The sequence below is a fragment of the Drosophila elegans genome, unplaced genomic scaffold (assembly GCF_018152505.1).
Source record: "Drosophila elegans isolate 14027-0461.03 unplaced genomic scaffold, ASM1815250v1 contig_149, whole genome shotgun sequence".
Classification (NCBI taxonomy): domain Eukaryota; kingdom Metazoa; phylum Arthropoda; class Insecta; order Diptera; family Drosophilidae; genus Drosophila; species Drosophila elegans.
The window spans coordinates 10516830-10532111 of record NW_024545513.1 but is presented as its reverse complement, the minus strand read 5'-3'; the positions used below and the strand labels follow the sequence as shown (position 1 = coordinate 10532111).

The window sequence follows — 15282 nt, the reverse complement described above, 5'->3', positions numbered from 1 at the left end:
ACTCAACTTTCAGTTTCAAGCGCTTAATATCCCAAGCATTTTCCCGCAATGCATTTTGTTGTCGACGTTTTTCTGTTTTCGCTGGAAAGTTCTTTTTAATATAAAACGTTTGTCCACCGCAGAGAATTCTCCCTGCGCGCACTCATATTTTGTTTCTCGTGCTTGTGCGTCTGGTACCTGATTTATTCTTCGCAGTGATTGAAAAACTTTCTCAGGGGCAAGCCACTAGTTTGATCTGCTACTTATAATGGTTCGCTTACGGGGATTGGTGCCATCGAGAAGTCTTATCGGCGATTTGTGTGAGTATTATACTCGAATTGTCGCATTTTGGGTACTCCTTGAAAAGTTTGAGCATTTTGAGAATTTTAAAAGATTTTTAGGCTTTCATACATGGCTTGTTCTCAATATAACTTTTCTGAAATTTTATCAATTGTAGTTCTTGTTTATTGAAATTGAAGAAGACATCGCTCCCACGAGTTGTAAAACAATTTTAAAATATAAAGAAACGTATTTCACTGAATATAATTATGATATACATTTTGTTATTTTGTAGCTTTTTCTGTGCTATAAATACCCAATTAATTACCACTTTTAATGGTATTTGCCCGCTTTCGGTTTGTTGTCAAACAAAAACTATCGTAGGACAAGCCATAAATCCATTTAATTACTGATTAACCCCGAAATCAGTTGCATCTTTGAAACTCGAAGAACGTGACTGCCGCTGGATGTCACCGCCCTTCTGCGGGATGATATTATCCCTTTATTCTTCCTTTCTCGGAGGAGCGTGTGCAGCCATCGTGCCAAGTACTCACTTAGCAGTTTGCCACTCCAGTTGCTCACTTACCGCCAGTTGCATTGGCAATTGCAATGGATGTTGCAGTTGCAGTTGCAGTTGCACTTGCCTTGTTCAATGCTCATCAACTTTTCATTTTATAGTTTTTCCAGGGGAGATAAAAACTTTAACTACTTTGTCGCCACTTGGCTGCTGCCATTATTCTCCATTCGCCCCTCTGTCGAGCCACTCATAATGACCTCATTTGTTTAAACATTGGCTGGCAATTGTGGCTGGGAAATTTGGTTTCTGGGTTTCTGGGTCGCTGACATTTTCAAGTGCAAACCGAATGAACGCAAACATTTTGTGCCAATTTAGACAATAATAAATTGTTTATCCAGCCAGAGGCGATTTGAAATTGAAATAATGATGCTAATGATTATGAATATCATGATCGGTACATCATTCAATTCAATCCCGGTTTGAAGGTCAGCTGAGTACTTGAAATTGAGTGACTCACTGGATTTGTCTGGCATTTACATAGCAAAGTTTGTCCAAGAAAAAGTGGAATATCAAAAAATTGTGGTTCAAATATTTACTGGGATAAAATTTGAGTAATTGAAACCTCTTCTTTTACCATTAAAATCTCTCAAAAGACCGAAAAACAACGAAAGTAAGCCCCACCTTATAATCTATTGTACCGAAAAAAAAAAATGCTAGTAAACATCCTCTACAGCACACTCCAAAAAACACAGACACAAAAGTTTGTTGGCTAATAGATGCATGCGCACATTTTTAACATTCGTTTGGGCTTAAGCGCTTGCAGCATATAGAATTTATTTGCAAAAGTCTGAAGCGTGCAAATGGCAGCAATTACCGCACAGACACAGACGGCGACAATCGTCAAAAATTCCCCCCACTCGCACTGGCACACTCGCACCACTTTCCCATTTCTAAGCCCCACTTGGGTTCGCCTTGAAGTGCTCACGAAAAAAGATTTTAAGTCAAATCACAAAAAACCCAAAAGAAGGCACAAAGCTACAAAGTCGGTCAGAATTGAGGGTCAAGACGAAAACATAACCCTTGAAAGATGTACAAATAAACTATATCAAAACAAATACAATTATGGTTAATAGAAATCATAAAAAATAATTTTAGGTTGTTGTTATAATCGAAGTCTTAAGGAATATGCTTTTCGAACCATTAAATGTGGGTCTCTATGTATAGTAAGAAAATAAATTATATACAAATTTGTACAAAACTTATTGTTCTTAAAATCATAAACAATTTTGTACCTAAAATGGAATTTGAAAAACAATAATTTGAGTTTTTAAAATAGGGCCATAAAACATATTTCATTCACAAATTTAAATTATAAATTTAATTTATTTCAAATCGTAAAGGTTGAGAAATTAAGTTCCCACCAAATGCTTTGCTGTTTTCATTAGGTTTTAGGTTTATTTAGAGTTGTTATATTTTGGAAATAACATTGAATATCTCAAATAATAATTATGAAACAATATTTCAAATTTTCTATTTAAATTTAAAATATAGTTTTTTACTTAGTAAATGCTTGTCCTATGCTTAATATACCGTTAGAAACATTTTAGTGGGTATCAAAAACGAAGCGCAACTGTCAATGCCGCTGTCTCGCGCCCTCTTTCTTTTCTTGTGGCCTATTTAAAAATTCAAAAGGCATACACGCCGAAAAAAAATACCAACCCATGCTGGATTTGGAGTGGGGTGGGAGGTCGTCGTTGTTTCACGCGGTGGTTTAAGGGAGGGTGGGGGGTGGTGTAATAGGGGATGGGTAGTCGGCATCATCGACGACCACTTGAGGCGGCTGCTCCAGTTTCCTGTCGCCAACGCGCGCACAAAAGTATGCAACATGTCTGGGCGTTTTCAGAAGAAAAAAAAACTTTGTAAGAGCAGAATGGCAAAGAAAAAAAATCTAGAAAGGAGCACAAACATAACGTGGAAATATTATAACGAGTGCAAATAAAACACAGGGATGTCGAGGATGTCTGCAATCGTTTGCTGGCACGCATGCATGCCTAAAGGAAATGCCATCAAATATGCCAAACATGTTTGCGGCCAACGAGGAGGGAGCAGTGAGTGGGTGGCGTTTTCGTGTCGCGCCCTTTAATGTTTATTGTGCCAATAAATTCGGCCTTGAATTGCCCCAAACAAGCGGCAGCTGTACAGTGCTCCCACGCTTATCACAATTCAGTGGTTTTAGGTTACCACAACGATATCAAATATCTTATAAAATTGCCACTTAACAAAAACAATCATTTTATGCATTAAAAATAAAACAGTTATTTGTAAATGCATAAAATAAAAAAACGTTCCAATTTGTGTTAACAATATTGTGTTGTTCGATATACATTGTTGATATTCAATAAAATTCCCAATAGGTTAATAGGTTAACTCTTTCAAAATCACACGTTCAGATTACTTATTTTCGGTGTATAAGCTAAGCCCTAAACCAAAGGTCCCTGTCATTAGCAAACACCTCGTCGCGAATTTTCTTTGATCTCGCTTTTTGTTCGAGTGGCTTGTGTAAATTTAGGCTACTCTCGATAACCAATAGATACTATTTTTGGACTTTGGGTTCAGGTCGTCGCCACTTGAGCACGCCTCTGGCCAGAAGGTGACGGGGTGGTGGGCGAATTTGAGGGGGAGCCTGGAAAATATTTGCGTGCAAGCGAGATGGTGGTATATATGCCACACTATTTTGCAGCCATAATTCAGAAAACTAACTTTTCCGAGGAGAAAGAGGGATTACATAAATCAACATTTTCTGCTGGCCGAAAAAGCGCCAAAAACTTTCAAGCAAACAAATATTAATTTTAACTTTTGCGCGGCCGAAGCAATAAAAAAAAACAACAAAAACAAAAACAGCAGCTACAAAAAAAAGAGAAGGAAATGAACGAAAGTTCGGACTTAAAGCCTTAAATATATGATATTCTCGTTGAATTCGTATGCATTTGTTAATTTGCCCATTTTAATGTGCAATTTTTAATTGTTTTTCAACAATATTTTCTGGCCAGTCGCAATGAATTAATTGCTCGAGAAGTGGGCGAATTGTCCAGCAGCTGCCACGCCCACATCTCCCTCTCTCTCTCTATCCATCTCTTTCCGGCAATCTCAGTCCATCTCGCTCTCTCTTTTTCCCGAGAGCCTCGCGATAATTCTTAACCGCTTGTTTATTTATGCGGCGTCGGAAAAGCAGCACACATTCGCCCGAGGAAAATGGGAAAAGCGGGAAAATCGGGGGCTCAGAGAGGTAGAAAGATAATGTGCGTCCGTATGTGTTGGCTTGCGCCTTTATTTATGCAGCATGCATTTAAAATAAAATAAATATAAATTAAGCATAGCCAGAGTCCCAAAGGGAAATGCCCTTCACAAAGAACCTCAAAAGTGTAGTAAATATAAATAACAGAATTTTATATATAACTCAAATATAGATATTTTTGTTCTTAAACAAATAAATACATTAAAAGGTTAAATGGATGATTAAACTCTTGAAAGGCTTTGACTCTCATTAAGTCAAAATGAACACACATTTTTTTCAATAAACAAATAAATCCATTATTCACTATCTGTCCATTTCTTGTTGCAAAATGGAACGGTGTGAATTACATAAATAAACCAACATTAAAAAAGTAATACATTATGAATGGAAAATAATCATTAGTTTTGATCCTTTGACAGATAAAACCATTTTTAAATAAATATATATATAGGTGAACATCTGCAAACCGATTAATATTAACATAATAAAATTATACATTTAACACCATTGATTTTATATTGATACAATTATTTGGTTAAAAAATAAATTAAAATAGTAAAATAAATTGCTGAAAATATTTTACAATAAACTTATTTTTCCATTATTTGTTTTTTTAAGTGAGAAAAAAGAGCATTTGGTTGTTTTATTCCATCTTGTTGGGTGTTCTCTCACCCACCCTCAGCATTTCATTATTATTCAATTTTTTTTTGTAGGTACTTTCCTTTGTTTTTGTTGTCGGGGGATAGTTGGTGGCGCCATTTTGTTGCCTTGCATTAATTGCAATGCAAAAAGGCAACGTCGCATAAATTTCTCATATTTAATTTCGCCGAAGCTGCAGATGGAAAACGGAGGAGACACAGGCGTTGGGGCAAAAACAAAAAACAAAAAAAAAAAATAACAAAAAGCTGAAGCCTGGGGGCAGTTTAATGCACTCTGTTGCATGCACCATCCCCATGCACCCACGCCCCTGAGCGGATTCGTTTACATTAAATTATTTATGCACTCGACTGTGTGCGCCACTTGCGGCTTGACAAAAAAAAAAGGAAAAAAAAGGGAAAAAGGGGAGAATACACACTGATCACAGCTGCCACTGTCAGTGGGGGAATCCCCCAATCCCCCAATCCCCTCCGCTTTTTTGCAGCACTTTAATCTTGACCACACACATAAAATTGCCCAACAAATGTGCAGACATTGGCCATTAAGGAGCTAACCCCAACTTGAACTTGGCCAAGAACCAAGCTGTTATCCTTGACTTTAGCCAGCCACCCAAAATTACCACTACACTGCCAGTCAGCCAAGTCAACTGAGACAGTCCAATAAAATGTCAAAGAAAATGGCCAGAAAGGCTTTTAATTGTAATGAGAATGAGAGCGAAAATGAAAATGTAAGGCAAAACGTTGAAACTTTTTGCCATTCGCATAGTCGAAGCGTCCTGGCACCAGGATCTCAGTTTCCCATGCTCCTCTATCCTCTATCCTCCATATATATCCTATTCCTCGACCTCGTAACAAAGGGTTTCATGAGCGTTTAATTGTCGGTAATTAGCTAGATGAACAATGGCCAACTTTTAGTCGCAATGGAGCAAGTTTCAAAGAGACAGCAAAAAGAGCAGCTGGGCCAGAAAATGGGTAACTAGCTTATATAAGTAAAGGATATAGAGTGCCGTTTGAGGGCAAAACAGATGCACTTCCCGATGGGTGGGAGTAAGGGATGATGGGCATTGTGGAAAAGAAAACGTTCCAAAAAAATGCTGTAGGTCTTTTCTTTTTTAATTTGAATTTCTTTATTGCAAAATATTGTACATTGTGTTTTTAATTTTCATTTGTCATTATTTTAAATAGTTTTATGTTGTTTTTGTTCATTTTTTAAAATACTTTCAAAAACACAAAAGCCGCCACTCTGAAAAAATAAAGGAGTTCTAGTCTACAGAATTGTACATAAAGCGCAATCAAGGGAAAAATTGTCGTTTAAATATGAAAATATTAACAGCCTCCACATAAAAGTATCCAATAAGCCTTTATGAACAAAGAACAATAATTTTAATAAGCTTTTATGACAAAATTAAATGAAGTTTTATGAAAAAATATAGCAGCTGACGATAAATTTCAGTAAATGTCAGTGGCCATTATTATTATGGTCTACCGTTTGTGACAAGCTGTGCATCACTTAATTATTTTCACTGACATTAAAAAAGACATTTGTTAACACACATTTGAATAGTATGTGTCCTGTTGAAAGTCCGATTCCTAAATATCATCGCTACTCAATTTTCCACGGGAAATTGGTACAAATATATTTATTTAATTCTAAGTGAAATAACTCAATGTGCAAGTGCGTTTGACTAATTTCCATTACATTTCGACGAAATTTCAATTGAATTGGAATTTCGCTGGAATAATTTCATTTAATTGAGACACACACACACACACCCATACACACTCCCGTCGATATTTGTGCATAATGAGCGGAGGCGAAAATTACAAAGGTCCCCAGCTGGTGCACTCCTCCACAAAATCCGCCCTTCGCAACTCGCCCCCCAAAAGCCCCGCCCCTTTGTTGGCGTCCACGGCAAAGGCAATTAAAATTAATTTAAAATTTACTCGCCTGTGCAAATGAGTCACTCGGAAAAAGAGCAGATAAAATGAAAACAAAGACCGATAACCACAGCTCTCAATGAAGAGAAAAACGTAATATCAGTTGGTTAAGATTTTCAGCTCTTTCTCATTATACATTTTGCTCAGGTAGCAATAAATTGTTGAAAAAAAAAAATTACATTAACATACAAAATAATAGAAATATCTTCTGTTTCATAAATATAAAACATAGTGAGCAATGACTTTTTTAAACCATTTTAAATAATGTCATACAAATGTCATATAAAAACTATACAATTTGCAATAAATTTCTAAATTTTCTCTTTGTGTATCACCCCACTAATTGCCTATTTTATTTATATTATTTTGCTTCAGAACTGAGCCAAGCGCAGCAGCCACCCATCCTGGAGATTTTTCCAAAACAGGAGGTCCAGCGCAAACCAGTTGGCAAGTCATTGATCCTCACCTGCCGTCCCACAGTTCCCGAAACGGCCCTGGTCGCCGATCTGCAATGGAAGGATAATTTCAACAACACCATCCTGCCCAAGCCGTAAGTTTTAACCGCTACCCCAACCTCCGGTTATTGGTGAATTTTCTGATGTCTATAAACAAACACAATCACACTTACTACACACCTACCAATGAACATACACTACAACACTCGCATACACTTATATCGTATATCGTATTGTAGGAATTACTATCCACTGTATGATTCCAAGGGCAATAGAAAGAAACTGTAAGTGACGCGATCAGCTTTATACCCAAAAAATACAAAAAAAATATACAACCAAGAAAAAAACCAGTAAATCAGTAACAGCAACCAGTAATTTAACTGCAACTGCAACAGTAATCAGTAAATGCAACTGCATCAATTAGTAGCATACGGCGACAGTAACAATTTGTTAAACGATACTTTAACTGAGGTTTTATCAGGAACTATATATTCTTATCAATTTCAATCGATGTCGACTTTAATCGCCATATAAAAATATATCAAGTTTGTTTGTAAATTCATAGTGGCGTATATAAAATACCCTGCCAAAGGTTTTGTGACTTTAGCAGACCAATTTTAAAGCGACTTGCTATAGTTTCTGGTAACACTCGACTGCGACTGAAAAACCGAAGTTTTAGACTTGTAGCTTTGCCTCCGGCCCGCCCAATATTCCTAGACCCTTTTTAATGTCGTTGTTTTTGGCATGATTAATTGATTGATTTGTTCTTGTTTGTTGAGTTAACTCATCTCGCTGCATTTTTTCAAGGCCCTATTTAGCAAAGGGTCTAGACTTAGAGTAGCATTTGGCATTTGACATTTTTCATTCGACAACTGATACAAAAGCACTCACACACACGCACCCATTTTCCTCATGCAACATCCCTAATAGTTGTTGTACTAACAATCCTTCATCTTGGGTCTCCATTTGGAGTTATAAGAGTGATAAAAGCTTAAAAACGCGTTTACAAATTTATTTTGAAAGCGATTTAAAAGAATATCATTCCTGCTGCGCATTATATTATCACTAATTAGTCTGTTAATCCACCAAAAATGTTGCTAACTTAAATTTATGTATAGAACTTATTAAATAACTAATTAAAAACTAAAGATTTTAAACTTTAGAAACATGAATGTTTATGTTAGGAATGTTAAAGTATTTAACAATTGTCAACAGCTTCAGTAAACTTAAAGTAATTTATTTTTTTTTTATGTTCAAAGCTCTTACGCATAACATAATTTCTCCGCTTGTCGTTCCATAAAAAATGAAAGTTAAATTAAAAACGTATTTGACAAGCAGGTAAATGAAAAGCTGAAAAAGTTTTTCTACACAAAATAGAAAGAACAAAAAGTTTTCTTCAGCGAAATCGGTTGAAATCCTTCCCTTGACAACAGCAAAAAGGACGAAATTGCAATTAAGGAAAATGCAAGGGAATGTAAAAGGCAAATGCGAATGGGAATTCTTAGGTCAAATATTCAAATCGAAATCTCGGGCTGCCATTTTGTGTGTGTGTGTGTGTGTGTGTTGTTTGCGTGCTAAAGGCGAAATCGTGTTAATTAATTAGCCTGTAGACTGCCGGAGGGGGAAATCCAGAAAAAATACAAGATTAGAGGCTCGCTTGTCCCCCAGGAGAGCGTTTCACACCTGACCCCCAGTTAACCCATTGGTGCCACACACAAAAAATGCTTTCCCGCACGACCATTGCGTGCCAATTAACCCCGTTTTCACTTCAAGCTTAGGCGACTGGAAATTTGTGTTTCAGCTTGGGCTCTACACTTTTATGTTTACTTTTGTTTGGCATATTTCAAATTTTTATTATCGTCCTTTACCTTTTTTTTTTTTGGTGCAATAATAATGTTATATAAAAAGAATATTAAAAAACTTTTAAAGCTGGAATTACAAATAAAAAAAAATTGTAGAAAACAACTTTTGAGTCCAAAACTAACCGGGAAATACTTAAATAAATCTCTTTCTAAATTTGTCTTTGTTCTGATTGTTTTCGTATAACATTTTACAATTCCTGTTTAGTTTAGTTTAGTTTAGTTTAGGCCAATTCATTTATCATTTCTCCTTTGGCAAAGTCAGTTTTAATTATGATTGCGGCAACCCTGGCTGAACGCCTGGCTTTTCAATTCCGCTCACGCAAAAGTGAATGCAATTTCTCATTTCAAACGTTGTGGCAACTCTGGGTGGATGGTCCCCTTTTGGACAGGTTGATCCCCCGTTTTTCCTCGATTTTCCCGTAGTTTTCCTTCAGTTTCCTGCCCTTTCTGCCTACTGCTGATTGTTTTGTGTTGGTTTGGTTTGGTTTGGTTTCCCTGTTCCTCTTCTATTCCCTTCTCTTCTCTTTTCTGTGGGCAGTCTGCTGTTTTTTTTTAGGGGCGGGACACGCCCAATAGCCGCCCAACCTGCGCCCACAATACGCATGCAATGCATTGCATACTTGCAGGCGCGAAATGTAATTAAGCTGCCAAAAACCAACCGACAAACTGGCCCACTTTTTGCACCCCCCGCCTCTGCAAAAAGGAGGCAAAATGGTAGGATCCATGGTTCCGTTCATACTCGAGCCAAGTTAATTAAAACGATTAAGTTCGGCATAGTTTTGCGGCCGGGCATGGCTCGCATTTTTGGGCACAGCTTTTTGCGGGGGTTTGGCCTTCCAATTTTTCCCTTCTGCGCCGTTTTTTTTTATTTTTGGTGAGCCAGTGAGCTTGCCAGTGGTCAGCGCATCTTTTTTGTTGCCCCGCCGGGGGTTAAAATAGGTTAAGGGATTGCAGGCATAATTCTGTGCAGGTGGTGTCCAAAGGGACAGGGGAAAATCTAGCCAAAAACCATTGTCTTACTCAACCTGAGCCACAGATCACAATTTGATAAAACCAATGGTTGACCAATAATTTCACTATTTACCAGATTTAACCTAATTTAAAACTGGAAAAGCAGTGCATTTTTTTTCCTTTTTATAAATACAAAATTCATCAAAACAGTCTATTGTCAATTGTATGGACTGCAAATGAAGATAAATGAAAGAAATAGCAAGTGATCAATATTGCAGAATTCAGCATTGTGCTGCAAGGAAATAACTAGACAAAGAGAAATGACTGTAGGACTTGTCTAAACAGTCCCAAGAAAACCCCATGGAAAACACCACCAACATCCACTTTTCCGCGGCTTTCATTGCGTATTCAATAACAGCGAAAATAGCAACAACAACAGCAATGCCAACGACATCTTTATTCGCATCTAAAGGGGACAAAAGAAATGCAATAAAAACGTAGAAATTGCTATATGGCTTCAGATCCCCAAGGCGCCAAGACTCCCAAGAGACAATCAACAAAATAACAAAAAAAAAAAACCAAAAAAAAAAGAAAACGAACAAAAATTTGATTTTTACGTATGCGTAACGGTTTGCTCATCCCTATTCTATCCTATTTTCCCTTTTTTTCCGGCTTTTCCTATGTGCGCGCGGTGCTTGGGCGCAATATTAAAAATCCAACGCAAATATGCAGCGAAATTTTTGCACAATGTCTTCACAGCCCTTCGCTTTCTCACTCCGCTCCCCCCAAACATTTTCAATTTTCCCTTCACTGCTGCGGTTTTCCCTGTGAGGCGTCGTATTTTTTTCTGCGTCAACAACTTTTGTTAGCATAATTTTGGGCGCAGCAATGACGGTTTTCCATTTACCACAATTCAGGTCCAATCAATAGGACAGACAGACAGTATAAGCACAGGTCAAATCAATTGTATAACTTAAAGTCATCAATAATAGAATTTTTTTGTCGATAGTTTTTAATTTTTCTTAATAAGTTTATGTTTTTGAAAATTCTAACACATACTACAATTCTTGTTTCGAATTTGAATTTCAAAAAGTTATTAAAGCTTAAACCCTTTCTCCAAAAACAAATTTTATAAATTTTTACATATTTAAATTTGTATTGAATCGAAATCGGATAATTGCGCACCAATATTGAAAGTCCCATTTTCCATATGAATTCTCTTTTCAAAGCATACTATTTTTTCCACCACAGCTGTGTGTTGCAAACGAAAAACCGTGCAGCGTTCTTCGCTTTCCGGAATGTTTTTTCTGTTTTTGCATTTTTACCAACAATTGCGAATCGCAAATCGAACGCAGGTTGTGCCTGTCCTCACACAAACAAGGAAATGCAAACAAACACTCGCACACATGTGCAATATATAAAACCAATTACAGTCGTAAAAACAAAAGTTGAAAAAACAAAAAGACGACGAGCGACTGTCAAAAATTGAAATCCACCATCCACGGCCGCAAAAGGAAGAGGCTTTCATTGACTTTTGCCGCTTTTCCAAATATTGCAATTTTCCCTAGCAAAAAACACAAAAAAAAAAAAATAAAGGAAAAATGCATCTTCATTTTTGTCCTCACTGTTCGTTTTTCCCCCATTATAATATAGAGTTTCTGTGTGTATCTTTGTCTCTGTATTGGTTGTTTTCGTTTTCGCTTCGAAAAAGCCATAATAATAATAACCGCCTCTATGCATATTTAGTTTCTGCGCCATGAAAACTTTTTTAATTAATTAGTACGTGAGTCGCACAATGGCCAGTTTTACGTACAACTCCCACTTATTCGGAGGAAATTCGGGGGGACCACAATAATTTGTTTGCCTTATGCGATTTACTTTTGTTAATTCGCAACTACACAAAAGAAGAAAATTGAAAGAAGTCACGAAAAATTGCGAGCCATTTGTAAATACAAAAGAAAAATGAAAAAATGGAGGAAATCGAGTTTAATTTGAGTTTTAATAAGCATATCGGTTGGGCACGCATAGGTAATTTATTCGGAAGTCAAGTTTTTTGGGCTAACTACCTTTTTTACCAAATATATATATGGAATCTAAAAATTAAATTAAATTTGTTTCTTAAATATGAATCAATTTAAGCATAATTAAAACCAAACTACCATTCTTACGAAATTCTGAAACTGTTTTAATCTCTTGAATTTTATTGCAAAAATAATGAAAAGTTTTACTGGTTTAATTGTGCTGAAATACTAGCGAATATTCAATGAATCGATTACACACAAAGTAACGAATATTTCCCACTTGGCTTTTGACAGTCAAAGAACATTTTCCCTTTATTTGGCCGAAAAACATGATGGCTCTCATCGCATTTATATTTCCCCCCCGTGAAAAGGCCAAAGGTATTTGCACATTTGCCATTCAAGTTGCCGTGGCAAATTTGCTGGAAATGCGAACGAAATATATATTTGTAAGCGAAAAAACCATGAGGAAAAATGCGTAACACTTTTTGGTAGGGCATGCAAATAAGCAGGGCAGCAGAGAAATTGTACTAACAGCAACAGCAATTCTTTTAAGCATATACATAAAAATAATAATAATAATAATAATAATAACTATACGGAGTACATACTACTGACACCCCCATACTCTTCTTATACTCGTAATCGTACAATTGAAATGCATATTATTCCGTAACTAATACACATGCAACCCGCTTTCATTACACCCTCTTTCCGCCCCCCGCCCCTTCTGTTTCGGCAATTTTCCACGCTTTCCCGCCAAAAAAAGGAATGGACGCAGCCAACCGCCGATGTACACGGAAACGCTGCCCGGCGAAAGTTTGGCCCTGATGATTACCTCGCTGTCGGTGGAAATGGGCGGCAGATACTACTGCACCGCCTCCTATGCAAATACCGAGATCCTCGAGAAGGGCGTCACAATTAAAACTTACGGTAAGTCCCTGCTTCTGTATGTAATAACATTCCAGTGCCGGAGCCACAAAATGTTTTTCGGGGGGTTCTCGAATTTATTTAATCACTTATTCTGCCCTTTCTGGCATATAATGGATATACACTTTAAATTTATTGGTTCATTTGCATCTTTTTCAACGGCATCGTGAATAGCGAAAAAGTTTACAAATATCCGTTATGTTTATAGTTGCATAATCTAACCTGAAAACCCCTCTTTCATATTTTAAAATGCTAATTTCGGTAAAGTTGGCGCTGCCGACAATGATTATTATCATTTTTATTATTATTATTGCTTGTGTTTGGCATAAAAAGCAAAATCAATAATTCTGAGCAACAAAATAAATGATGTACCTAAAACTTTGTGGTTAAAATATTAATAAAAGCGTTTTTTTTTTGCAGTTTATTAGTTATAAGTTACCGTTCTTTTAAGTTTCTTTAAATTAAAAATTATCAGTGATCAGATAAATATAAATGACCAATTTTTAGTGGCTGGACCTGGCTGCTTTCCCTTTGTTCAAGTACAGTTGTGTTCGGGCTGCCGAAATTTGTCATTACATGTCTGAGAGCATGCTTGACTTGTTGTCGCCATCGATTAGGGACCATCTCAACTCCCCCTCGACGTCCGAGATGCTGTGAGTAATCGCCATTTGAAAGCGGAATAGCTCGACGTGATTCCTCTGCTGCATGATTCATTTATCTTGCTAGCAATTTGTGTCCCCTGCACATTGCTTGAGTTCCAAAGTGCCGGAGTGTTCCAGTCCGGTCTGGTCCGGACCAAAGTTACGGCAGTAAGAAATTACAGTTGTCGGGATTTCATTACATGCGCAGCATTGTAAGCGAATCTAAAACAAAACGGGCGCTCCAGTGCAAGGCTATCGCTGAGGATCTGACCCACTGCTCCCACTTTCATCTCTCCAAAAATAAAAAACAAAAACAAATAAAACAGCAACAATACCAAGCTGAACACGTTCTCCAATAAGCAGCTAAAAAAAAAAAAAAAACACTCACCTGCACACATTTTGCTGGCTCGTTGACTCTGTACCAAGGCTCCATTCCCCTTTCTTCATTTTGTTTTGTTTTTGTTTTTTTTTTTTTTTATGCAACCCATTTCTGTAGTCGAGTGCACATAAGTGACGCTGCAGCTCAAAACTTTTACGAGATTGATTTTTCTAAGCAATTTAAAGTTCGTACTCATTGCACACACGGAGCAAAAACCACTGGGCGCTAACAACTGCAACCTACCCACTACTACTACTGTCCCTATCTACTTTAGCCTGATGTTCTAACAGATTCGGGACCGCAAGTGAGGAAAGGGGAGTTCCTGGTAAAGGTAAAGAAATAGTATGCCAACAATACCCGTGCTCGTGATATGTGAGTAATTCTGGACTGTTAAAGGAATAGTACTGAACTACACGGGAAATATACTTGGCAGGTTTAATGAAGATTTAATTTGCATTCAGTGATTACTTATTTGTAGACTAATTAATAATCAGTTTTCGTTGCTTAACGTTTTTAGATATCTAATCTTCGTTCCTTTTTTGGTAAACTTTAAACCGTTGAATATTATGGTGTAGCATTCTTGATACATTTTCAAACCCCCTCGTTGTTTCTCACCGTGCAGTGACGTCCTTTCATTCCGATTTAGAGTGAATAAACTGTATAGAGAGCCCGTCCAGGCTGGTACGTTGGAAATGAAATCAAATATTTTGCCGGTCAACAATTTGTGCCCGGTGATATGGGCACCCAGAACTGAAGGAGTAGTATGTATTGTGTATGGAAGCAATACGAAGAGTACTAGCTGCACTCCAATCTCGAACCGATGTCAGGTTAACTGTTTGACTTGGAATGACTGGTGTGAGCTTCTCGTTTTACTACACAATCAGTGTTGCCAATGGGTCAGAACATCAGTGTTGCTCAGCGTGAGTGAGTGTTGGCAAATGCCTAAACATACAATTAACCTTCAGAGCTCTCCAAATCTGCGGTCAGAATGTTCGAGCCAAGGTTGTTTAATGCCCTTTTCTCTCGAGTTATAGAGCGTTAGTGACCAGGTTGACCAGCATTCAAATACAAAGCCCAACACCAGTTAGTTATCAACACCAACAAGGAGCAACTTAGGGATTTTGGCGAAGGATGCGGCCAGGATGTGGAGGAGCAAAGGGGAGGGTGTTATATAAGTAACTGGCATTGTGTTGACAACTCACAAGTTGCATTTAGTTAAGCAAATAAGCAGACACACTGCGACAGAGATTTACTTTTCATACATTCAGAGAAAAATCTAAGAAAAGTCTACGATTTACCATGAAACGTATAACATTTTTTTTATCATAATTCAATTTATTACAAGCTTAAAATATGTACTTAAATGTATTTAAAGCCTATTT

The 15282-nt window shown here is 37.1% G+C and overlaps 1 protein-coding gene across 10 annotated transcripts in view; it reads left to right on the top strand.

The window, feature by feature from the left end:
• LOC108149913 (fasciclin-2) overlaps window positions 1-15282 on the top strand; it is a 72363-nt gene that overhangs the window by 41828 nt on the left and 15253 nt on the right. For 5 of the 10 annotated variants that reach the window (XM_017277819.2, XM_017277816.2, XM_017277815.2 and 2 more), the window contains exons 3-5: window positions 7040-7214; window positions 7359-7403; window positions 12720-12883. In XM_017277819.2, coding sequence (XP_017133308.1) covers window positions 7040-7214; window positions 7359-7403; window positions 12720-12883 — 384 coding nt within the window. The remainder of the gene's footprint in view (window positions 1-7039; window positions 7215-7358; window positions 7404-12719; window positions 12884-15282) is intronic. The other 5 variants (XM_017277822.2, XM_017277818.2, XM_017277817.2 and 2 more) reach the window with 1 other exon arrangement.